Below are 24,987 nucleotides of genomic sequence, written 5' to 3'. Positions count from 1 at the left end.
TTATATATCGAATTTTGGGGTGAAAGGATACTCGTGCCTTTATGTCTATCATCATTTATGGCTATTTGACTGTACTGTATGATGTGCATCATGATACTTAATGCTTGATACTTCACACTTGATGCTTGATACTTATGTTGGAGTTTGAGATGCTTGATACTTGATACTTATGGTGGAGATGGAGGCACCAGTTGAGATACTTGATACTTGATACTTGCACCGTTAGGCCTAGTATACCGTAAGTTCTGGTGGCATAGAGATACTTGATTCTTGCTATCATAAGTAAGTAGATAGCCATATTTGACACTTGTGATATTTCGACATGGCACCATACTTGACACTTGTTTACAAAACCTACGAACTCACCAACCTTTGTGTTGACACTTTTGAGTATTTCCTTTCAGGTGAACATGTGAATCGCATTAGAGGAGGTTAAGGAGCTTAGCATGATGTCCTGTAGCAGACCAGGCTAGGATTTTGGTGTTGCATGTGTACTTATGTGTTTGATGGCACATGCCTGACTTCTTCCCCTGCGTGGGAGCTTATCTCGTACTTTATTTGATTGCATCTAAAACTTAGGGTTGTAAGCTATGTTTACTTGTTTGAACTATGTGTTTGTTTATATCTGTTTAATCTATGCATACATTTAGTTATTCCTATGTAACATCCATGTGCGCGTGTAGTTTATCTTGCATCTCGAGTTTTCCGCCTTAGTCGGGGTGTGACAGATGTCGCCCATCGGGCGGCTCGAGCTACCTAGTTCTCTAATTATGTTTTTCTATCAAATGAGAGCTCCAATGGTTACAACTCAAAAAATGTCTTTTAATAAAAGAGTGTTATCTTTTTGCAAAGACTTCAAATTCCTCAAGCTATTGAAAAAAAAACCTTCACTTTAATGGTAAAAAGCTCCATTGGAGATGCCCTTATTGTATGTCTAGATGGGTACTCGCACGATGCGACGGTATCTTTGAAAAGGTGATGGTTAAGTGTGTCGGTACCTTTTTGCAGTTAAACAGAGAGAGCAATGGATATATGAAACCAATCTTTTTGTAGGTTGATTTTGATTGCTGTAACACCCTGCTTATAAAAATGTGGATTTCAAAAAATGTCAACATTAAACATAACTCCGTTAAGTAAAGTGCGGAAGCGTCGTTTTAAAATTTCATCTGATCCCTAACGGAATCAATAAAACATAATGAATATTTTAAAAGGTTTTACCAACAATATCATCACAATAGCCCAAATGAAATCCACAATAAACGTAAAAGACAACCGACATAATAATGGCCAAACGGCTGAATAAATGTCTACGTAAGTAAATGCAACTATGGGTAACTAAAGCCATAATCCTTAAGCTCCACAAATAGCTACCCATTGATGAGCGTCCATTTTGTGATAAAAACCCCTAAAGAAAGGCTTCATTTCTATGCTTAAATGAGTTATTATTCCGGAACTATTGGTACTTAATGAATGATGTGATTATGCAGGTTCCCGGAAGATACGAGAGAGGGTAAATGACATCATGTGACTCAAGAAGGAAGCCTATGAAGTTACAAGACACAAGGAAGTGGTTTGGGAGCCAAATGAAGACACAAGTGCAAGACAACAGCCACCAGCGGCCGCTGGCCGCCTAACCAGCGCCGCTGGTACTCACCAGCGTCCGCTCCCTAGCTAACCAGCGCCACTACTCGTTCACCAGCGGCCGCTTCTCGACCAACCAGCGCCGCTAGCCCAAGGAAACCCAGGACCAGCACCGCTGGTCAGCCCACCAACGCCGCTGGTCGGCCCAGATCTGAAACCGACTTAAACCCCTATTTAAGTCGAACTAACCCTCAAAACCCTAAGAGAGAGCCGATTCAGCAGCCCTAGCCGCCCAGGAATAACCCTAGATCGAAGTTGCATATTCCAAGAAGGTTTTGGAGCATCTAAACACCTTCGGATCTTCACTCTTGGTCTAGATCTTTCATCTTTATTTACTCTTTATTATTGAACTATGTCTTTTATCTTCTCAGACTTTGTTATTCCTTTAAATATGCTAGGCTAGTAGGCTGAATACTTGTTTGGATCAATGTGATCATGTAGACACTTATTGTTTTACTCTGTTTGTTTAGATTCTGTTGGAACGTGCTTTACTGTTTATCGTAGATCCATGTTTATTATTAATTCATGTTGCTATTGGTTTTATATCTGAACGTATTAGTTTAATTCTAATGGTTGTCTATGATCATGCTCTAGGGCTAATATGCTAGGACAAAAAACAACTAGTCGGTCTATAACTAGAAGTAAAAAGTGATTCACTTGTAACTGAGGGATCCAGAACCATAGTAACTAGGATGAATTGAACATGAAGCTTAACAATACTAGATACGATCCTTTGACTTGGTAACGAGCAATGTGGTCACCGGAGGGAATTATATCTGGTCATGGCTTAAGAGCCAGGTAATTAAAAGATGAATTAGTAACACAAACTTTAGGTCATAATGCTTAAAACAATGAATCTAGCGAGAATTTGTTTTAATGGGTGGTGTGAGTCTAGCGACACCACTACTAACTAGGTAAAGTGAATCTAACGAGAATATGAACCGTGATTAAGTTTCCAACAGGCTAACAAACCAGAAAGAAAGTATTTGGTCGTACCATGAGATTGGAGATGCCAAACAAGTATTTTAATTTCAATTACTGTTATTTGCTTTTTTCCAAACTATTTTCAGATTAGCCTCTCGCTGCAAAGTGTGTGGTTAGATTTTATTTAATTTACTTTCAAAAGTATTAGTTTATTAGGAGTCAGTGACAAACCCCCAAACAAACTAGAATTACACGTACTACTAGATTAGGTAACGCAACGCGTCCTTGCGAACGATCCTGTAACTTACCACTAGGCTATATTGCATTCACCGGGTTCTCTGCTCGTTAAAGTGTGTGTTAGTTTAGATAGTTACTTGTACAACATAAATTTAAAGACAAGAATAAAACACCACCATCAGGTTCTTTTGGCGCCGCTGCCGGGGACGCGACGCATTCTTGGTTTAGTAGTGTAGTTCGACCCTACTTTGTGTTTCGGCACGAAGTAGTTACTTTTCAGTATTTGATTTTAGGTCAAATTAGGTTAAATAGAAAATTAGGTCAAATTAGGTTAAAATTAGGGTTAGCTTAATTAGTTTGCATTTTCATTTTGTTTTAGAAGTTACTAATCGTTTTCGTGTTTCTTTGTTCTTTTTCATTCCTGTTTCTCTTTCTTTAGTTTTTGTTTAGTTATTTCAGTCAAGATGGGTATTATGCATTGGAAGAAATCAGAAGAAGGTGACTCGGAGATGGAAGAAGAAGTGAAAAGGGAGAAAAATATGAGAATCCTACCAGTAGCACAAGCCAACGTCGCTGGGGTCAGACCAGCGCTGTTGGAACGGTACGAACTATCCGAAAACCCTAAATTCGACTTTGTTCTTTCTTTTAGGTCAGCTGATTTCAGGTCCGGAACTAAGAACTACGATCAGGACGCCTCTATACGTTTCGTTCCGGGAGAAAAAAGGGCAAAAAGGAACTGGAGAGATCTAACTAGCGCCACCGGAATCACACCAGCACCGCCAATGGAGCCCCGTAACTTTGAAGATGTTCCTAGTCATTATCCAAAGCCGAAAGCAAAACTTCCAGAAATATTAATACGTCAAGAACAGTTGATGGAAGAGATTGAGGATTTCAATCAGAAGGATTACACAGGATGGGAATAGGCATGGGAAGAGTGCATGCAACTCCATTGGAAATTTATCAACTCAATGAACGAAATTGTGGATCGCATCAGAGAAGGGTCGTTCAAGGAAAGAAGTTACGAAAAGTTTACATATGATCTCTATGTTGCGAAAGCTGAAGATGTTCAGAGCTTACTACAAAAGAAGGCAGGCACGGTATGGAAAAGGATCGAAGGGAAATTGAAAGAGTTGGTCGAAAAATTGACAAATATGAGGTTGAATGGAGAAGATCAAGCTAAATGGATACCGGAAGAAGCGGAATTACATTCTACCCTCAGTCATGTTAAGTGGTCAATGGAAAGCTTCAGGAGACTTAAGGAGAGAGTTTATGAGGTTAGAAAGTCGATTCGCGAAGTCATCATGTTACATCAGCGCCGCTGGACTTCCACCAACGCCGTTGATAGCCTTCCAGGTGAACACCAACGCCGCTAGAGATTGGTCAGGACATCACCAGCGCCGCTGGATGTCAACCAGCGCCACTGGGCATTCGAGACATAAAACCAGGGATTCAGTTTTGATCGGAATGAGAGGAAAAACGGTCCGCTTCTCGAAACCAGAACCGAACAAAGAATGGAATGATTATTGTCAAGAACTACCGGGGAAATTGATGGTCAAATGTCAAGTGGACAAGACTGGAAGTGTACTAGCCATGCTCGATTCAGGATCCAACGTCAACATCATGCCAAGAACTTTACATCGGACTATTCTTGGAGGAAAAGGAAGAATTAGAAAAAGCTCAAATAAATGTGTACGACTCATCTCCCGAAGAATTCATCGCAGCAATAGAAAAATTGACATTAAAAGAAAAAGCCGAATTGTACAAGTAGGCGAAGACCGAAACTGAAACAGAGCAACCAGCGCCGCTGGGAACACAGACCAGCGCCGCTGGTCACCCACCTGGAGACAACCAGCGCCGCTGGACTGCAACCAGCGCCGCTAGTACGCCTACATGCGAAAAACAGCGCCGCTGGTACCCTACAGGACACCTACTAGTGCCGCTTAGACACCACCAGCGCCGCTGATGCCCCCCGCAGCTCTGATTTTTGCGAAATTAAGCCCGTCTTCAACCTAACCAACCCTGGACTTCATACACAGATCGATGTGGAGGTAAATGAAGCTACTGAAGTGAGAAGGAACTCAAAAAACTCGGAGGAAAAGAAAGGAACTAACGTTAAGGAAGCTATAAGTCACTTCGAACATTCACCAACGGGTGTCGGCCCTAGGCCTAACCCGTACTCCTTAACTTAGTTCCTAGACCGAGTCTGGCTGAAGACTCGTTAAACTTAGCGCTTTTTGGGAGGCAACCCAAGCAGTAATTTTTATTTTTATTTTTCATTTTTTAGGAAATTGTGACTAATTACAACCAAGTGATTGTTTTAAATTTTATCATTTGTGATATTTTATGAAAATGTTATGAGTATCACAGATGCAAGCTTTCGAAGATTGAAGAAACAAGTAACGTATTGCAATCGTATTTAATTTTTTTATTTTTTGTTTTTATTTTAGCTCGTATTTTTCCATTTTGATAAATTGATCGAAGTGTGCAGAAGTATATTGCTTTGTAGTCCGAAGGAAACCATGCACTTGGCCAAAAGCTAAGTGTGGGGGAGTTCGAGCATCAAATCGTTGAAGAAATCAGATTTTGGAACATGTACAGGTGCCACTAGCGCCGCTAGTCAAGAACCAGCGCCACTGGGACTCCAGCAGGGCAGCCCAGCACCGCTGGCATCACCACCAGCGCCGCTACTCACCTATCCAGCGCCGCTACATGCTCAGCAACGCCGACCAGCGCCGCTTGGAACCTCACCAGCGCCGCTGGCGTCACCACCAGTACCACTTTTCACCCAATCAGCATCGTTTACAACTCCGCTACATGCTCTTCTTGGATAATTCGGATCTTCAAACCCCGGTGGTTGGTGAACATACACTTCTTCTTTAACTTCACCGTATAAGAAGGCACTCTTAACGTCTAACTGATACACCTTTATACCTTTGAAACTTGCATAGGCTAAAAATAACCTTATAGCTTCAATCCTAGCAACTGGTGCAAAAGTTTCGTTATAGTCATATTCTTCTCGTTGTGCAAACCCCTGAACAACCAAACGTGCTTTATTTCTAGTAATTATCCCTTTGTCATCTCGTTTGCATTTATATACCCAATGAGTTCCAATCGGTTCTTTACCTCTAGGCACATCTACTAACTCCCAAACTCCAGGTTTTTCAAATTGAGCTAATTCTTCTTGCATAGCTTCAACCCAGCATGGATCTTGAAGTGCTGCCTTAACATTCTTAGGTTCTACTTGTGAAATGAAACCAGAATATAAACACTCAGTTATCAATCCAGTGTCTTTCACTTCACAGAACAAACTAGTCAGGTCCTTATTTAACTGATTTCTAGTCCGAACGGGTTCTGTAGCATTTCCAAGAATATTTTCAACCGGATGATCCTTATTAATTCGATATTGAGGAACCGAATCAACATTCAGACTTTCTCCTAAATTTGTTCTAATCTGAAACTCAGGAGAGCTAAAATCATCTTCTAATTCTTCAGAAATAGGATCATCATCAGGCAGTGTAACCTTCGATGGAGTAGGTGGTGTAGTGTTCTCGGGTTCACTATTGTCTGAATCTGGTGTCTTTTCTTTGTCCTTACCACTTTCATCAATATCAGTAGTAGACTGAACGTTGGTTGGAGTAGTATTGACATTTCGAGTAGGCGAAGATATAGGAGCATTATCCATGTGATCTCTTAAAATAATCACATCATCAACTGTCTCAGGATCTGAATAAGAATCAGGACCATGTAGTGAACTAAACACGCTATCGTAATCGAAGTTTTTGCCACTTCCCGAATGAATAGCGGGCTTATGACTGACAATGTTGACATTTGTTCCCAAATCAACTTTGCCGGTCTGTTTGTTGTAAACCCGTCGAATTGACGTTCCCGGTTTATACCCCATGAGAAATCCCTTTTCAACCTTTGAATCAAACTTTGACTAAGGTAGATATTTCAAGAAAGTACACGGTACACCAAATGGTTCAACATTCTGTAAATTCGGTTTCTTCTTATGTAGAAGCTCATAACATGTCTTATTATGACGCTTAACTACAGTAACCCTATTTAAAATATGACAAGCTGTATTCACCGCCTCCGCCTAAAACATAGTAGGAAGCCATGAATCTGCAAGCATAGTTCTGGCTGTCTCGATTAGAGTCCTATTCTTTCTTTCAGCAACTCCATTCTGTTATGGTTCATACGGAGAACTGTATTGATGTTGGATTCCCTTTGACAAACAAAAGACATCCATCACATTATTCTTGAATTCAGTTCCGTTGTCACTCCTGATTCTCTTAACACGAACTCTATAAATGTTTTCAGTTTCGACAAAGAAATTTATCAAAATCTGCAGAGTTTCATCTTTCGATTTAAGAAAGAAAACCCATGAGAATCTCGAGTAGTCATCAGTAACCACCAAACAGTAATACATCCCACCGATACTTCTTACATTTACTGGACCAAATAAATCCATGTGAAGTAACTCGAAAGAATTGGCAATAGAATTTTCTTGTTTCGGTTTATGTGCAGACTTTTGTTGTTTACCTTTCAGACAAGGTACACATTTGTCTTCCATTCCAAACCGCTTCATGGGAACGCCGTCAACCAAACCATGTTTGACAATGTCATTCATCTTTTAGAAATTGATATGTCCCATTCTTCTATGCCATAGTAACGATTCAGATTCGTTTGTTTTTGATAACAAGCAAACAGACTCCTCTGGATTATCAACACCTAACACAAGGCCATAGATGTCTCTCTTCCTAGGAGCTTTTAGCAGGATCCAGTCTTCAGGAATAACATATCCTGATTTCAATATAAGTGCTTCTTTCTCATTAAAATGGACAGTGTTACCCTTGTCACAAATCTGAGAAACACTTAATTGATTATGTGATAACTGTTCCACATAATTGACTTTTTCCAGCGTAATCTTCCCATTGACAACATCACCTTGGCCCGAGATGTTGCCGCCCTTGGGACCAGCGAAACTAACATACGAACCATTTACATCTTCATAATTGGACAAAACGTTCTTGTCCCCTGTCATGTGCCGCGAGCATCCACTGTCAACATACCAAAGACTGATAGGCTTCCTTGGTTCTCCCTGCACATCAGACAATAAGATGGTTAGTTTCTGAAGGGAACCCAAACCTTTTGAGGTTTAGGTTTGCCGAATTCATCTCTAATGATCAATTCGGTCCAATATCCATCGCTCTGTAATGGAGCCTTGGATGAAGATGGTGTCACAGACTATTTCTTAGGTGAAGTGAAACGAGTCTTAGGAGGTGAATTCCTTGGTGAGTGAGTACCAAATCTAGGTTGACTTCCTAATCGATCATAGAATTTAGACGAACTATTAATTCTAACAGGAGGAGATCGATTTTGTTGAGCCATCTTCCTAGGTGAATTTGTAATAAACAAATTTAAGCTAGATTTGTGCAATTTATGGAGTTTGTGTGTGAAAAGGTGTTTGTGTGTGTATGGAGGTTAGGGATGAAGATTAGAGAGAAAACATGTGGAATGTGTGTGTTTTTAATTAAGAAATGGTAAAAGTCTTACAAATTAGGTGTGAAAGGGGGTATTTATACCATAAATCTAAGATTTCACTAATGCCCCTTCCATCTCTAAAATATTACATTTTAACACCATTTTTAGGTCTAACAAAATTACTCCTTTGAGGTGTACGAGAACGACTCGGACTTACACTACTAGAAGTAGTATTCTGTGAAGGTCCCTGTCGTTTTGGAGTCTTATATCTATTATTATGAGTGTAACAACATGATTTTATCACTCGAATTCACATCAACAATGGTGTTTGGTTAGTGTGTGTGTTCTTGGTGTTTGTGTGTGTGTTGAGAGAGAATTGGGATCAAGTGTGTGTTATTCAGGTGTAATGGTATGGAATGTATGTCAAGAGTTATGCTAATGTTATGATTTCTAAGGAATTGAGGGCTATTTATAGTCTAAACAAATCAACTATGCTAATTATCACAATTAGCCCCTCAACCTTAGAAATCATCAACACATGACTTAACAACAAGTAAGTCCATAACTTAAATTACAATGTATCACTATTTTTGGATTCCTAACATTCGCCCCCTTAGTGATATATTGTAAGGTCTGAAGTACGTGTTGTTTTGTCTTGTAGGAATGAATTTGATGAGCCCGGTGATGAAGACAATTGGTGTGTTGAAACAAGTCTTCAAAGCTTTCTCATTGTCTTTGGAGAACTTGATTCTGTCTAGGTCTTGGACTTCTTGAAGTTAAATCATTTGTTGATTCTCAATGTTCTTTTAGAACAGAGAATGATGAGTGTGTGTATGTTTTGAATCTATGAAGATTGTTGAATCATGAATCAGAGTTGTCTTTTGAGGTGCGGAAGGTAGGAGCTTGTCTTGAATTCTTCAATCTTCGAATCTTGAAGTCTTTACTTTGAAGTCTTGGAATGAATTTTAAGAAATATGTACTCCCCCCCTTGATGTGTGCAATGTAGCTTTTGGTAAAGTGTTGTTGTATGAGTTGAAGATCTTTAATTTGATGAAGACTCTTTTTGAAGCTTTTCTTCTTTTGTCTTGAATCTTCAGCCTTTTGTCCTTTGAAGTTTTGATCTTTGTCACATCGTCTAAAGCACTTTTGAGAGTAAACATTTGAATGAGGATTTGATAAGTCTCTTATGAATTAATCAAGCTCCCCCTCAATTCATGAGTAATCACAGTCTCTTTGATTTTTGAAAAATCTCTTATTAAATCTTGAATGTATATTCTCTTCTTTTCAAATGAATAATCTTCAATTTGAATTTTGGAACTCTTGCAGTTTGGAATGAAATTGTCACACAACCTTTGAAGAAGAATGATGAGTTGATGTCACAAATGAAATTTTAAGATAAAAGAACTCCAAATAAACTTGAAAACTTCTAATCAAGAATCTGAATGATAGTATCTCGAAAAGCAATTGAAACAACCAAACACAAACTTTTTCTCCTTGTCCTTATCAATCATTCTAATTTCTTCTCCTAATCAATAATCAATCATACTATTTTCTCCCCCCTCATAATGACAAAGTTGAGAACCAATGTCATTATGCAAACATTGATTGATTCGATTGTTTAAAAGAAATAATCATGACTAAAATCTAGACATTATGCTCATGGAGAATTATCAACACTCAAAACATCAATCTAACCATATAAACCAACCCAATGGTTCCTATGGATGACTAAAATGTAAGATTGAAGTTGTTGGGATAAACATTGTATCATAGTGTTGGTGTTTTCTGTGTTCGGGTGATGAGAAAAAGAAACAGGATAAGAATGATCCGTTTGCATTCAAAAATCGAAAGGATTAATGAAATGACCGAAAGAAATGTATCTCATTTATCGGATTTCCTATGTATCATTGAGAAATGCACAAAGCAAACCTCTAACATAGTTCGGTCTTTTGGCTTTTCAACCTCAAGAATGCTTCAAAGAATGTAAACCATGGTCAGTGTCACCTAAGCGTTCGATAACCATGTTCTACTATCCTTAAAGACTTTTAGGAAAAATCCAAGGTCACAATAGACTTCTTGTTAACTCAATAATTTCAAAAATGTAATTATGAGACCTACGTTCAAAGCTGGAAATGATGTTAGCAATGGTAGGATTTCCATTTGATCATCGTGAAATATCAATTAAGATATCACTACAAATGTTACGGCTATATCACAAAGATATGCATGTATATCACAAAGATATGACGCAAATGTGTCCTAAAGAATGAATAACGATCAAATTAATGATCAATCACGAGAGTTCTAGACACAAAGTGATGAAATGAAGTCGAGGACTGGAGCAGAGTGTCACCCTTTTTCAATATCAACGTCTTCCAAATGAAGAGTCAATAGAAATGAGAAAATCTCCGTGAGAAGTAAAACAAGCATTTGTTAAGAAACACTTGAGTGGTTAGGTAAGGATGTGCATCGCTTCATTGGGTCCATGAAGGCTTCTTCAATACCGAGATATCAACAAATGACATCCGATAGAAATGTGTTTTACCCGGCAATTTGAGAATTTTAGGGAAGGGTATCAATTCTTTTAACCCTTTTCTCACAACATTATCACCATAACCTCTCACTTTTCGACTGTACTCCCTCCAAGCTTAGTTGCACGAATTCATCATCACTCAAAAATACCCTCACTATCTAATAAAAGAAGTGAAAACTCTGGGGTTAGAACTCATCGGCGATGATGAAATTCATGGAGTAGAATTTTGAGAAAAACCTAGTCGCTCATGTGCAAACTAAACACCGAACTTCTTTTGAAGCAAATGTTTTGAAAAAAATCATCAAATGTGAAAAAAAAATTTTAAACAACACATTTGAAGTTTTGAAAGAGATTTGAAATCACAAACTCCCCCTTAATCTATGCAAAGATAGAGCAAAAAGATTTTCATAGAAAAGGTGGAGCAAAAATGATTTGTGTGAAATCAAAATAGGTTTTATGAAAAGTGAACTCAATCAATTGTTCAAGATGAGATAACTCAGGAGTACACAAGGGCGTTCAATCCTTTGCTTCTCATATCAACAATTGAGAGTTTTTGATACAGGTGTAACAAAATTGCAATCAATATCTTGTATTACACATATACATTCATATAAGACCATTTGGAAGTACACAAAGGCGTTCAATTCCATGTTATCCTATATCAATTTATATGTATAACAACATGAATTAATTTCAATTTTGAAACATAAATAATTTTTCTTTTTAAAACTGGGTTGCATACATAGTATATGCAAGCTATTTATAAAATAAATAACACAAATAAGCACGGGTTATACACTGAGTGTGCATAAGCCACGAAGTAATAAATACATCATTTAAACACGGGTTACATACAGAGTATATGTGAACCACTTTTGAAGTAAAAAAAAAATTAAAAAAATCTTTTTTTTTTTTGTTATTTTTTCAAAATTTTATATTTTTGTATTTGATTTTTGGTTTTTTCAATTTTTATAACTTTTGAAAAATGAATCAAGAATTCCTTCCATGGTAAAGGTAATTAAGGATCAAGATTTAGCATACCAAGTTTAGAGATTAAGAAATTAAACCTCTTTTCGTCCAGTGGTTTTGTGAACAAATCAGCGAGTTGGTAGTCACTTCCCACGAAGTAGAGTTTGATGTCACCTTTCTCAACATGATCTTTGAGAAAATGATATCTCACATCAATGTGCTTTGAGCGTGAGTGATTGACTGAGTTGACAGCAATTGCAATGGCACTTTGTGAATCACAATAGATAGGGACACAATCATATTTCAGACCATAGTCGGTAAGTTGTGTTTTCATCCATAACACTTGAGCACAGCAACTAGCAGCAGCCACATATTCAGCTTCTGCTGTTGACAGATACACAATTTTGCTTCTTGGATGACCAACTTACAATCTTATCCCCTAAGAATTGTAAAGTACCAGATGTGCTCTTGCGACCAAGCTTACAACCTGCATGATCTGCATCTGAATAGGCAGTTAAATTGAATCCAGTATCCCTTGGATACCAGAGACCAAGATTGGGTGTACCCTTCAGATAACGAAAAATTCGTTTCACAGCTTGGTAATGTAAATCAATCGGAGCGGCTTGATACCTAGCACACATACATGTTGCAAACATTATATCTGGGCGAGATGCTGTAAGATACAACAACGAACCAATCATGCTTCTATACCTCTTTTGGTCAAATGGTTTCCCATTTTTATCAGCATTAATGTTTGTACGAGCAGCCATTGGAGTTGAAATTGAAGTACAAGTAGTTATTTCAAACTATTTCAACATATCTTTTATGTACTTACCTTGTGATATAAAAATACCAGTTGGTAATTGTTTGATTTGTAGACCCAAAAAGTAATTCATTTCTCCAATCATGCTCATTTCAAAATGATTGACCATTAGAGATGAAAAATTTCGACAAAAAGATTGACTGGTTGACCCAAAAATAATGTCATCAACATATATTTGGACAAGTAAAACATGTTTACCTTGCTTACGAATAAACAGGTTAGGGTCAATAGTACCTTTGGTAAAGCCTCCTTTGAGTAAGAAAGTAGATAAGGAATCATACCATGCTCGGGGTGCCTGCTTCAAACCATAGAGGGCCTTGTCTAACCTGTAGACATGGTTTGGCTTCTTAGGATCAACAAAACCTTCAGGTTGCTCCACGTAAACTTCTTCTTTGAGTTCTCCATTCAAGAAAGCTGTCTTTACATCCATTTGAAACATTGTGAAGTTTCTGAATGCGGCATAAGCTAAGAAAATACGAATGGCCTCCATTCTTGCAACAGGAGCGAAAGTTTCGTCGAAATCCACACCAGGTTGTTGGCAGTAACCCTTTGCAACCAATCTAGCTTTGTTCCTTACTACAACTCCATTTTCATCCTTCTTGTTTTTGAAAATCCACTTGGTGCGAATTGGTTCTTCTTTCCTTGGATTTGGAACCAATCTCCATACCTTCAGTCTCTCAAACTGAGCTAATTCATCTTGCATTGCTTTAACCCACTCTGGATCACAAAGAGCTTCAAAGATGGTTTTGGGTTCAATGTTACTCAGTGAAAGTGCAACAAGACACTCATTGACTGTAGTACGGGTAGAAACACCAGCTTGTGGATCTCCGATGATCTGTTCTGTAGGATGATCTTTGCGCATACGTGACCACTTGTTGTCATGAGGAAGAGGATCTTGTTGATGAATGTCAACATTATCATCATTAAATCCAGAGTTCTGTTGAGCAATGGAGTCATAGCTTGGAAGAACTCTTTCCTCAAAATTTGGATGATCAAAATCCAGTGGCACATACACATTTGGAGTATTTGATGGATTTGTTGTTTGGGTGATTTGAGAAGGTTGTTCTTGAACATTCTTTTGAGAATAAATATCTCTCGAAGGTGATTCTTCTTGCTCTGCAGAATTTGAAGATGATTCATGATTGTTGTCAGGAACTAATTCATTTGTTTGAATGGGGTCATTGTTCGGAATTGGTTCATTGATGACTTGAGGTTCCTTTTCTTGAATCGGTTTTGAGTTATAGAATTCTTCGAAAAGAATATCTAGCTCTTCACTTGTTGGAGTTGGATATTTCTTGAATTTTGAGGCTAAGGTAGACGTCCTTGAGGAAGCACTTGAAGTACTTGGATCACTAATTGTTGGTAGCAAACTTTCTTGTTCAAATATCATGCCAGACATCTCATCAAGCCAAACATTCATGGTTTCTTGAATCGTGTTTGTTCGACGATTGAAGATGCGATATGCAATCGATGTCTTTGAGTAACCAACAAAGTAACCTTCGTCACCTTTCCTTTCAAACTTTCCAACATTTTCCCGATCATTCAAGGTATAACAGACACACCCAAAAATATGGAAGTAATTGATGTTGGGTTTGCGTTTGTTAATAACCTCATAAGGAGTCTTCTCATGACGCTGATTGATGATGGACCGATTTTGAGTATGACAGGCAGTGTCAACAGCTTCAGCCCACATGTTTGATGGTAACTTGGAATAAGCAAGCATTGTTCTTGCTGCTTCCACCAGCATACGGTTTCTCCTTTCAACAACACCATTTTGTTGCGGGGTTCGGACAGCAGAGAATTGGTGAGTAATGCCTTTTGATTTGCAAAATTCATTGAAGATGGCATTTTTGAACTCAGTACCGTTATCCGAACGAATATAACGGACTGGTAGTTGAAGATTCACTTGAGTGGAAGTGATGAAATGGATCAAAATTTGAGTTGTTTCATCTTTTGAAGCAAGAAACTTAACCCAAGTGTATCTTGAATAATCATCAATGATAACCAGAATATATCTCTTCCCGTTTCTGCTTTGTACTTTCATAGGCCCACAAAGATCCATGTGAAGCAAATGAAGAGGTGCCAAAGTGTGTGGGATTTTCTTTGGTTTGTGAGAAGTTCTCTTGATCTTCCCAACTGCACAAGAAGGACAGACATGCTCACTCTCATATTTGTAGTCAGGCAAGCCTTCAACAAGTTGCTTGTTGACTAAAGCATTGATGGTTTGATAATTCAAGTGAGACAGCCTTCTATGCCACAACCAAGAATTTTTCGATGTAGCTTTTGAAACAAGACAGATATTATCAGTTGGTTGGTTATCATCAAGATTAACTGTGAAAAGATTGTCTTCACGATCTCCGCATAGGATATCAATTCCATCTAGAGTTTGGACTTTGCACAGAGATTGTCGAAAAAGAACTTGAAGATTGTTGTCACAGAACTGTCCAACACTGAACAAGTTATGACTCAGGCCTTCAACATAATGAACTTTCTTGATGACAATTCCGTTTCTTTCAATATCTCCATAACCTAGAATTGGAGCGAAATTGTTGTTTCCGAAACGAACAGTCCCCATGAATCTTTCAACAAAATTCTTGAGCAATGATTTATTGCCAGTCATGTGTTTTGAACACCCGGAATCGAGTATCCATACACAGATGATTATTTCCTGCAATCAAAAATTTAACCGACTTTAGGTACCCACTTAAAGACGGGTCCTTTGTGGTTAGTTAATACAGGCAGGGGGTATAACTTAGGATATGCATACAAACATGCTTTCGAATCTACATACTTATTAACAAGCACATTATCTACAAGCACATTTGAATTAAACATACGATTATTAACACACGAATCAAAAGTAACATGTCTACCAGCATTGAAACCATGCATATGAGAACTAGAATTAACATTGTTTACAACATCAGAAGGTCTAGCCTTGGCACCATTAACATTGTTTAACACAGAGGACTTAAAAGATAAATTGTTTGAATCAACAGAAACATGCTTCTTCTTACTATCAGCTTTTCTTCTTCGCCTTTTCTTCTTTTTATCAACATTAGTGAACTTAGGTACTAATGACTTAGCTACCCATTTAGTCTCACTAATTAAGCTCTTTCCACCTGTCGAATTGATACTAAGAAGATTAGAACGAAAGTTTTGAAGCACTTTTATCTTTTTAGACTCTTTTGAAAGTGCAGAAACTTCTTGTTTCTTTGTTTTATCATGAGAAAACCAGCCATATCTATCCCTATACCTAGTTGCACCATTTGAAGTATCCCTAGTTAGCAAAACAGAGATAGACTTAGACACTTTAGAAATTGAACTAGAATGAGAGCTAGACGAAGGAACATTTGAATTGAATTCCAGAAGTTTCATTTTGTTGTATTTGATTTTGGGATTGGTCTCATCTTGTTTGGTTTTAACATGCTTTTTCGGGGTAGGACACTTTGTTTTTAACTTATTCATTCTTGGTTTGGTGACATTCTTTGGTTCAGTCTTGATGAGTTTGGAAATAACCCGTTTCTTTGAATAATCTGAAGTTGGAGCTTTGAAAAACTATTTTGGAGATTCCTCTTTTGATTCAACTTTGATTTTGGTAGATTCAATCTTTTTCTCAGTTTCAGAATCAAAAACATATTCTCCCTCCATGAATTTATCAAAATCATTTTTGGTGAATGGTGAAACTGGAGAGATTTTTGAAAAATCAGGAGTTTTGTTTTCCAACTTCACACTATTGGTAATTTCAGGAGTGAAAACAACTTGAACTGACACATCTTTGTTTTCACAAGAAAATTTAGTAGAAGTATTAACACCTATACTAGCACAAAGCTTAGGATGAACAACTAACTCTTCAGGAAACTTACAAGTGAAAAACCTAAAGTAGTACGATATCAAAACTAAACTATGCGCAAGTTCGTCATAGGATAAATCAGATTGCACATAATCATCAGCTATTACAGTAGCAGCATTTTGACATGAACACTCAAAAGAATCAGTCAAGGTTTGGGTGGAGGAAACAGTAGATGAAACACAAGTAGTCTGAGTGGAATGGTCTACTAAAAGACTAAAATCAGTTTGGGTAGAAACATTCACACAGACTGTGACGTTCCACATAATCCATTAGTCTGACGTTCCACATAATCCATGAACCTTTTCTTCCAAAGTCCATAGTTACCACGATAAAGAACTGGTGGTCTTGTATCAGTACCCAGAGACAATGCTTCACGAGTAGTCATTTGAAATTGATTTGAATTGACAATTGAATTGATTTTGAAGAAAGTATGAAAGTATGAAACGATCTAATTTGGAATGAACTGAAACGATCTGAATTGAAATGAAAATGAAACGATCTGAATTGGAATTAAAATAAAATGATGTAGAAGAAGAGTAAATGAAACGATCTAAATGTCCAGGAATGAAATGATCTCAATGTGCAGGAATGAAACAATCTAATTTGAAACGATCTAAATTGAATTAAGAGTGAAACGATTTAAACTTGAAATGATTTTCAGAAGAAGAAAGATTCTAAGTATTCTGAAATGATTTGGGCAGAGTTTTGGTATGAAATGGAATGAAATGAATTGAGCAAAACCAATCACGAAGATCAGTTACCCAAGAGTAGTATGATTCCCAAACACAACTCTTCACGAATTACACAAACCAGAGAATGTTCAAGTAAAACTTGAAACGATCTAAAAGAGATCGTTCTGGTTTCAAGGAAAACTGAAACGATCTAAAAGAGATCGTTTTGGTTTTTTTTCAGGATTTCTCAACAACTTGTGTATTTTTCAAGAAATTGAATTGACCAAAACCAATCCAAAGGATCAGTTAGCCACAATCAACTCTTCTCACAACAACCACACTTGTCAAAACGATCAAAATTTTAATCGTTTTACAAGCCACAACACTGAAATGTATGTTCCAAGGAAATAAAAACTAAAACGATCTAAATGAGATCGTTTAGCATCTCATAGTCGTATTCAACCTCTGAGTATGAACACCTCCATTGACGATTTTTAAAACTTCAATATCTTTTGATTTTCTGAGAATTGGATCATGAAACCACTTGCAAACAGTTTGTTTTCACCTTAGCAATGATCCGATTAACACTATTTAGCTTATAACACAACAGAATCAAATCCCAAATTTTAGCGCCAAAAACTCAAAATCTGAACTTTTGATCCAGGTCGAATTAGAATACGAAACTTGAGAGGATTATGTTATTAACTATGAGGAATCGAACGGTGAACAAACATTTGTAATTTTATGTGATTTGAGAGGTTAATTTTTGGATTTTCAGTGAAGAACAAAAACGAACAGAAACAAAAAAAAGAAACAGAATTAAAGGTGATTTTTGATGAAAATGTGATTGAATTCAGTTATGGATCGAGATCAACAATGGTGTTTGGTTAGTGTGTGTGTTCTTGGTGTTTGTGTGTGTGTTGAGAGAGAATTGGGATCAAGTGTGTGTTATTCAGGTGTAACGGTATGGAATGTATGTCAAGAGTTATGCTAATGTTATGATTTCTAAGGAATTGAGGGCTATTTATAGTCTAAACAAATCAACTATGCTAATTATCACAATTAGCCCCTCAACCTTAGAAATCATCAACACATGACTTAACAACAAGTAAGTCCATAACTTAAATTACAATGTATCACTATTTTTGGATTTCTAACAATGAGCAACAATATCTGAGTCACTAGATCCTCCAGAAGACATACCATTTTCAGGACATCTCCGTTTCCTATTTGGACAGCAACTATAAACATGTCCTACTTCATAACAATAGAAACAAGATTTTTTAGCTCTTGCTTTCTTAGCTTTAACATCAAACTCAGCTGAAGTCATGCCTAAACATTCCTTAAGTTCAGTTGTGGCTGACTCCTCTTTTGATAAACCAGTTGACTCATTTTTATCCGAAAAATGTACCTTCTTTTGAGAATTTTTATGAGTCCTGTATGGAGTTAAGGGGACTTCACTAGACGTAGATTCATCCTTATTCCATACTTTATCAATCTTGTCATGATCGACCTTTTCAAAATCAATTTCATTTGATGTAAAAATAGTATCACATCCTTTCATTGTAAAACATTTAATGTTCTTATCTACAGGACAAGTTGACTTTACTTGACTAGATCCTTTAGAAGCACTAGTATCATAAACTCCATTCTTAGGATCCACTGGTTTAACAAATGAACTTTCAAGCTTATGTTTCTTGTTAAGCTCTTTAATATTATCAATCGAGTTTTTAGAGCTTTTAGGGGTCTTTGGATCAACATTTTGTTTTTCTGAAATGATTGGATCAATTTCACTACTATCAATCTTTTCAGTAAGCTGTGTTAGAGACTCTGTATAATTATCATTTAATAGACCTCTAAACTCATTATAACTTATACCCAAACCACTTTTATCTTTTGAATCCTGTGGTACAGGTTTTTGCATCTGCATTGATTTTATTAAATCATAATCCCCTAATTTGATCTAGTCTTGTATTAAGCTTAACTATCTCCAACTTTGCGTCAACTAATTCTTTCTCCTTTTTAGAAAAGTCTTCAGTTAGTTGAGCATATTGTTCATTTCCCACTTTTTCCATCAGAACTGACTCCTTTAGTTTTTCTTTTAATGCAAGAATATCCTTATCAGATGCACGAATCTTATCTTGATAAAGACTTTCTTGTTTTACCAAACCAGAATTTTTGGCAAACAAAGAGTCGTTTTCTTTGTTAAACATGTTGTTCTGACTAGTTACGTTAATAACTGACTTATTCAAAACAAACACCTCAAGTTTTAAATCTGACAACATTTTACACACATCAATTATAGAAGATAAAGAACAAGATACCTTCTGATCTGCAGCCTTGCAATCTGCCATGTATGCAACAAAGTCTTCAGTTGTCATACCTTCAGGTATCACGAAGTTCTTCATCTGTTCTTCAATGCTCTTCATGGAAATGTCATCAACAGGACTTGATGACTCTTCCTTTTCTTTAGATGCTTTTACTGCTGTCATTTGTTCATTCTCAGATCTTTCGGTCTCAGCAACATGACATATATTCTTCTGAACTATCTCAGATGCATTTTCTTCACTTGAGTACACAGCATAATCAATTGTTGCAGCTACTTCATCATTTAATTCTACCATGTAGGCATGATTCGAGGTATCATCAGATTGTGTATTCCATTGATAAGTACCATCTGGATTTTGAACAACAACCTTTGACTCCGAAAATGGTGATGAAACTGGCTGTTGTGGAGTAGCAGGATATGCAATCATTGCTTGCGTCTTATGATTACTCGGAGTAATACCGCCTTGATTGTAATTTTAACGACCAGCAACGGTATTATCAATCCTCTTAGGTCGTTGACACTCTCTTGCAAAATGACCAAATCTATCGCAGTTATAACATTTCATCTTGGATTTATCAAAGCCTTTAGTGCCATTACCTATAGGTCTCCCAGTTCTCTGAGTGAATCTTCTGACCTTAATAATAAGCATAGCAAGCTGCCATTGTAGATCCATTTCTTCCAAATCATCAGGATCTATTTGATTGTAATCCTCATCAATTACTGCAGGATCAGTAATCTTTCCTCCAATAAATGCTTCATGAGCATTACAAAAGGCTGAGTAAACACTCATTCTACCTTCTGCAGAACTCATACTCATTGGCATAGAATGGAAAGATTGTAAATTGCTCTTAACATTCGAATGTGTATTGTCATAAGCAACATATCCAGCAATACCTTCAGCATCTACTATTGGTGTAGCTTCTGCACCACTTAGAAATGCATTGTTTTCTGACCTGGAACTTGCTAAATGAACAGACTTAGCATGATATAAGGATGGATCTTGTGTAAAATCCGAGTGAGTATCTTTAATCCTTCTCTTCATGTCTCTGTTCTTCAGCTTGGAGACTACCTTTTCAAAGTCCCATGTACTGTATTCCTGATTATCTTGAAGTTGATGAACATAAACAGTCCATGTCTTAGGCAGTGAGTCCAAAAACTTATCAACTAGCTCAGTTTGAGGATAAACAACCTCAAAGTACGACAACTCAGTGGTCAAATGACTGAATCGAATAATAATCTCGTCAAGAGATTCTCCTTTCAATCCATTAAAGGCTTCATACTGGCGCTTCAGAAGCTTGATACGATTCTTCTTCAAAGTTACATCGCCCTCACAATATCTTTCAAGAGCGTCCCATAAAAACTTTGAAGTAGTGTACTTTTTGAACAGATATACACTATCTTGAGGCAAGGCCATAATAAGAGTGGACAATGCCTTTCCCTCAACAACGTATCTTTTACATTCTTCAATAGGCATATCAGCATAAGTATACCTACCGATCACTCCATTCTTCTCATATGAAGGCCAATCAAAACCTTGAGTTATCACAAGCCACATTTCCATGTCAGTGAGACGAATGTAGTCTTCAAAACGTCTCTTCCACATCCAATAATTTTCCATACCGAAAAGATTTGGAGGTGTATTACCCCGACCAACCTCATGATCGTGCATGATCATCTGGCTGATAAGTAGGGCATTAGGTGAGTTTGCGGCAGCTGGTAAAGTCGTCATTTCGAATCCTTTGAATTCAAGTAAAACGAAATACTACTTAGTTCGTGTGGCACGAAGGACACGTGGCACGAAGCACGAAGTCACGTGGCACGAAGCACGAAGTCACGTGGCACGAAGCTGTATGACTTCTACGAAGTACACGTCGCACGAAGCACAAAGAATACACGAAGTATACGAAACACTAGTCATGACCTAAGTCACGAAGAGTGGTTCGCGCTGACGTGGCACGAAGCTAACACGAAGTTAACAGATGACGTGAACACGAACACGAAGTTCACTTCGTGCTGACGTATGCACTAAGTAGCACGAAGAAGAGCACGAAAATGCAAATTAACATGAATTTCGAACAAAATTGCAATCAATAGCTAATCAAATGATCTTAAACCTTCTGGTAATCAACCTTAGGGCTCTGATACCACTTGTAAGGTGCCCTATTGTTGCGTGGATCGTAATAAGATGCGATTCGTTATGTCAAGAGTGCGGAATCCTCTTGAGATAACTAGATTGCTATTGCCTTTTGTTGATTAATAAGCAATTAAGCAACCCAAGGAGATGCACAAGGCTTGTGGTTCGTGTAGGAGATCACACGAAGGAACAAATAACCTTGACTCGTAAATTCGTGAATAATTCGAAAACAATTAACAAGGATTAACCTAATTCCGTAGATTAGGTCTTGTATTTATACTAGTTAAGTATTGGATCGTGTGGGCTTAGGCCTTAATTGCAGCTTAGGCCCGAAACAATAAGTCAATCGACTGCCTCGTGCTGACGTCAGCACGAGGTTGTTCCTACATGCTGATGACGTCAGCACGAGGGACGACCTTTGACTCTTTGTTTAGCTTTGTTTGGCTCATACATAACATCCAATCATCGTTTAAGTGTTCTACGACACTTATAAACCTTGATTCTATGTTCTTGTACTTGCAAAACAATATATAACACACAAACACAATACAAAACATAAACAGATATAATATTGAAGTTCAAACGTAATAATTAAATATCAACACAAGTTCTTATCTAAATGATTACAAACATAGTTCCTAAAACGTAAACGATAATCAAATCTATGTTGCAATTGTCACAACGAATCTGCATCTACAATCCAGAACCATAGTAACTAGGATGAATTGAACATGAAGCTTAACAATACCATATGCGATCCTGTGACTTAGAAACGAGCACTGTGGTCACCGGAGGGAATTATATCTGGTCATGGCTTAAGAGCCAGGTAATCAAAAGATGAATTAGTAACACAAACTTTAGGTCATAATGCTTAAAACAATGAATCTAGCGAGAATTTGTTTTAATGGGTAGTGTGAGTCTAGCGACAACACTACTAACTAGGTAAAGTGAATCTAACGAGAATATGAACCGTGATTAAGTTTCCAATAAGCTAACAAACCAGAAAGATAGTATTTGGTCGTACCATGAGATCAGAGATGCCATACAAGTATTTTAATTTAATTACTGTTTTTTGCTTTTTCCAAACTATTTTCAGATTAGCCTCTTGCTGCAAAGCGCGTGGTTAGATTTTATTTATTTTACTGTCAAAAGTATTAGTTTATTAGGAGTTAGTGACAAAACCCCAAACAAACTAGAATTACACGTACTACTAGATTAGGTAACGCAACGTGTCCCTGCGAACGATCCTGTAACTTAGCACTAGGCTATATTGCATTGACCGGGTTCTCTGCTCGTTAAAGTGTGTGTTAGTTTAGATAGTTACTTGTACAACATAAATTTAAAGACAAGAATAAAACACCACCCATTAAGTGCCATCTTTATATTAATTTGCTTCCATTTTGGCAATTAGGTAGTGATGATTATTCTTGCAATTACGAAGATGATAATTTGGAACTAAATTAATAATCACGTCTAGAAACACCTGCAAAAAAAATATATCAATAAGAAATAGATTTGCATTAAATGATAACATGAATAATTCATAACACACACTATATATTGCAATATCTGGATATGTATTAAAAGAAGGAAATTAGAAATATCAAAGCAGATGGAGGCGGATGATACCTATGTTATCAATTTCGGTGAAATTTCGGTTTTCTGTGGTTGGCCATATTTTCGGTTTAGATTTCGTTTCCGAAATTTTCAGTGGTTTTGACCGAAATTCATCTATCTAAATTTCGGTTGATTCCGTGGTTTTTTCGGTGGATTTTTTTTTTTTGGGCTAACTTAATAAAATAAATGGGTTACTTTTTGGGCCTATATGTCAATTAAACCCATCAGTAATAAAACCCACCAAATATAAAACAACAAAAGAAACCTAATTTCCAATAACCACCTATCGGATCAAGATTCAACTATTCAAGCAGCAGTAGCGCAAGCAGACTTCAAGCAGCAGCACCATAAACAACAATTAGGTATGATCTTTATCTTATTTTCTATCTTAATTTCTACTTTATAAAGTAGCAGCAACATAAACAACATCTATTTTTCTTTCTTATTTTCTATCTTAATTTCTATTTTTTATTTTATGAAGTAGCAGCAACATAAACATCAACTAGCAGCAACATCTATTTTTTAGTTTTCTGTTTTTGGTAGGCAGTAGGGCTGATTATGACCGGTAACAATGGTTCAACAACTCCATCTTCTCACGCATCTGTAAACCCTTCAAACACTAATACAATGTCATCTGATTCGAGTAAAAGATCGAATAGAGATATGGCATGGGAATGGGGAGATCAGAGAGATCCCAATAACAAAAGTATTGTTTGGTGCCAGTTATGTAATAAGAAGATGGGTGGAGGAGGAATTACACGACTAAAGCAACACCTAACTCATACTGGAGGACAAGTTTCGGGCTGTGAAAAAGTGACTACGGAAATTACGAAAAAGGTATTGGCTTCGATGAGAGAAAAAGACCAGGCACAGTTAGAAAAAAAAAAAAGAAACAGAGAGATACTTAGATCATGTGCAAATGATTATTCTGAAGTAAAAGAGGGTAAGGAAGCTGAAGTTGATAATGATGATGTTCAAGAAGTTGTATCTAAAGAAAGTGTTTCAAATAAAAATAAATTTGTAAGTCCTAGCAACACGAGAGGTCCCATGGATGTTCTGTTAAATACAGATTTTGAAAAAACAAAAAAAAGTTCCTTGGATAGAAATAATCCAATAAAAGAGAAGTTAAAGATGAGAGCTTGGGATAAATTTGCAACTTGGGCTTATTCTGTTGGTTTACCTTTCAATGTCGTGCGTGATGAAGGTTTCCAAGATTTCATCAATGCTGTCGGGGATTATGGAAGAGGTATGCCAGCTCCATCGTATCATAATATCCGAGTCACATTGTTGAAAAGTCGTTTAGAAGAAACAAAAAGGTTTGTGGATTCATTTAGGCCACATTGGAAAGAATATAAGTGTAGCATTATGTCTGATTTCTGGACAGACGGGAAAGGAAGGTGTTTGATAAACTTCTTAGTCAATTGTCTTCATGGAACAATTTTTTTGAAATCAATTGATGCGTCAGAACATGTGAAGAATTCTAACTTGATTGTCCATATGATTAATGATGTGATAGAAGATGTTGGAGAGAGGAATATTGTGCAGGTAGTTTTATTTAAATACATTGAACTACTTCAAAACATATATATTTACTTGATTCATGTTGTTTAGGGTCAGATTTTCTATAACTGTGATCCTGAATAAAGATATCACTAACATGAAATTCTGTTATACACGATAATATTTATATGTTTTGCAGGATCCTAGATTCTATAATCAAGATACAGGATATTCAGGAAATGGCTAACGGTCGAACATGTGTATCAACACTT

The 24,987-nt window shown here is 37.0% G+C and overlaps 1 protein-coding gene across 1 annotated transcript; it reads left to right on the top strand.

The window, feature by feature from the left end:
• The first annotated feature begins 3,770 nt into the window (after positions 1 to 3,770).
• On the top strand, positions 3,771 to 24,962 carry LOC122587736. Its single transcript, XM_043759899.1, has 3 exons — positions 3,771 to 4,076; positions 23,759 to 24,760; positions 24,915 to 24,962. Exons 1-3 carry the CDS (start codon positions 3,771 to 3,773, stop codon positions 24,960 to 24,962), a joined length of 1,356 nt encoding a protein of 451 aa, XP_043615834.1.
• The last annotated feature ends 25 nt before the right edge of the window (positions 24,963 to 24,987 follow it).

This window comes from Erigeron canadensis, chromosome 2, assembly GCF_010389155.1.
Source record: "Erigeron canadensis isolate Cc75 chromosome 2, C_canadensis_v1, whole genome shotgun sequence".
Classification (NCBI taxonomy): Eukaryota; Viridiplantae; Streptophyta; class Magnoliopsida; order Asterales; family Asteraceae; genus Erigeron; species Erigeron canadensis.
The sequence above is the reverse complement of the archived record's forward strand: the minus strand, read 5'-3'. Positions and strand labels throughout refer to the sequence as shown.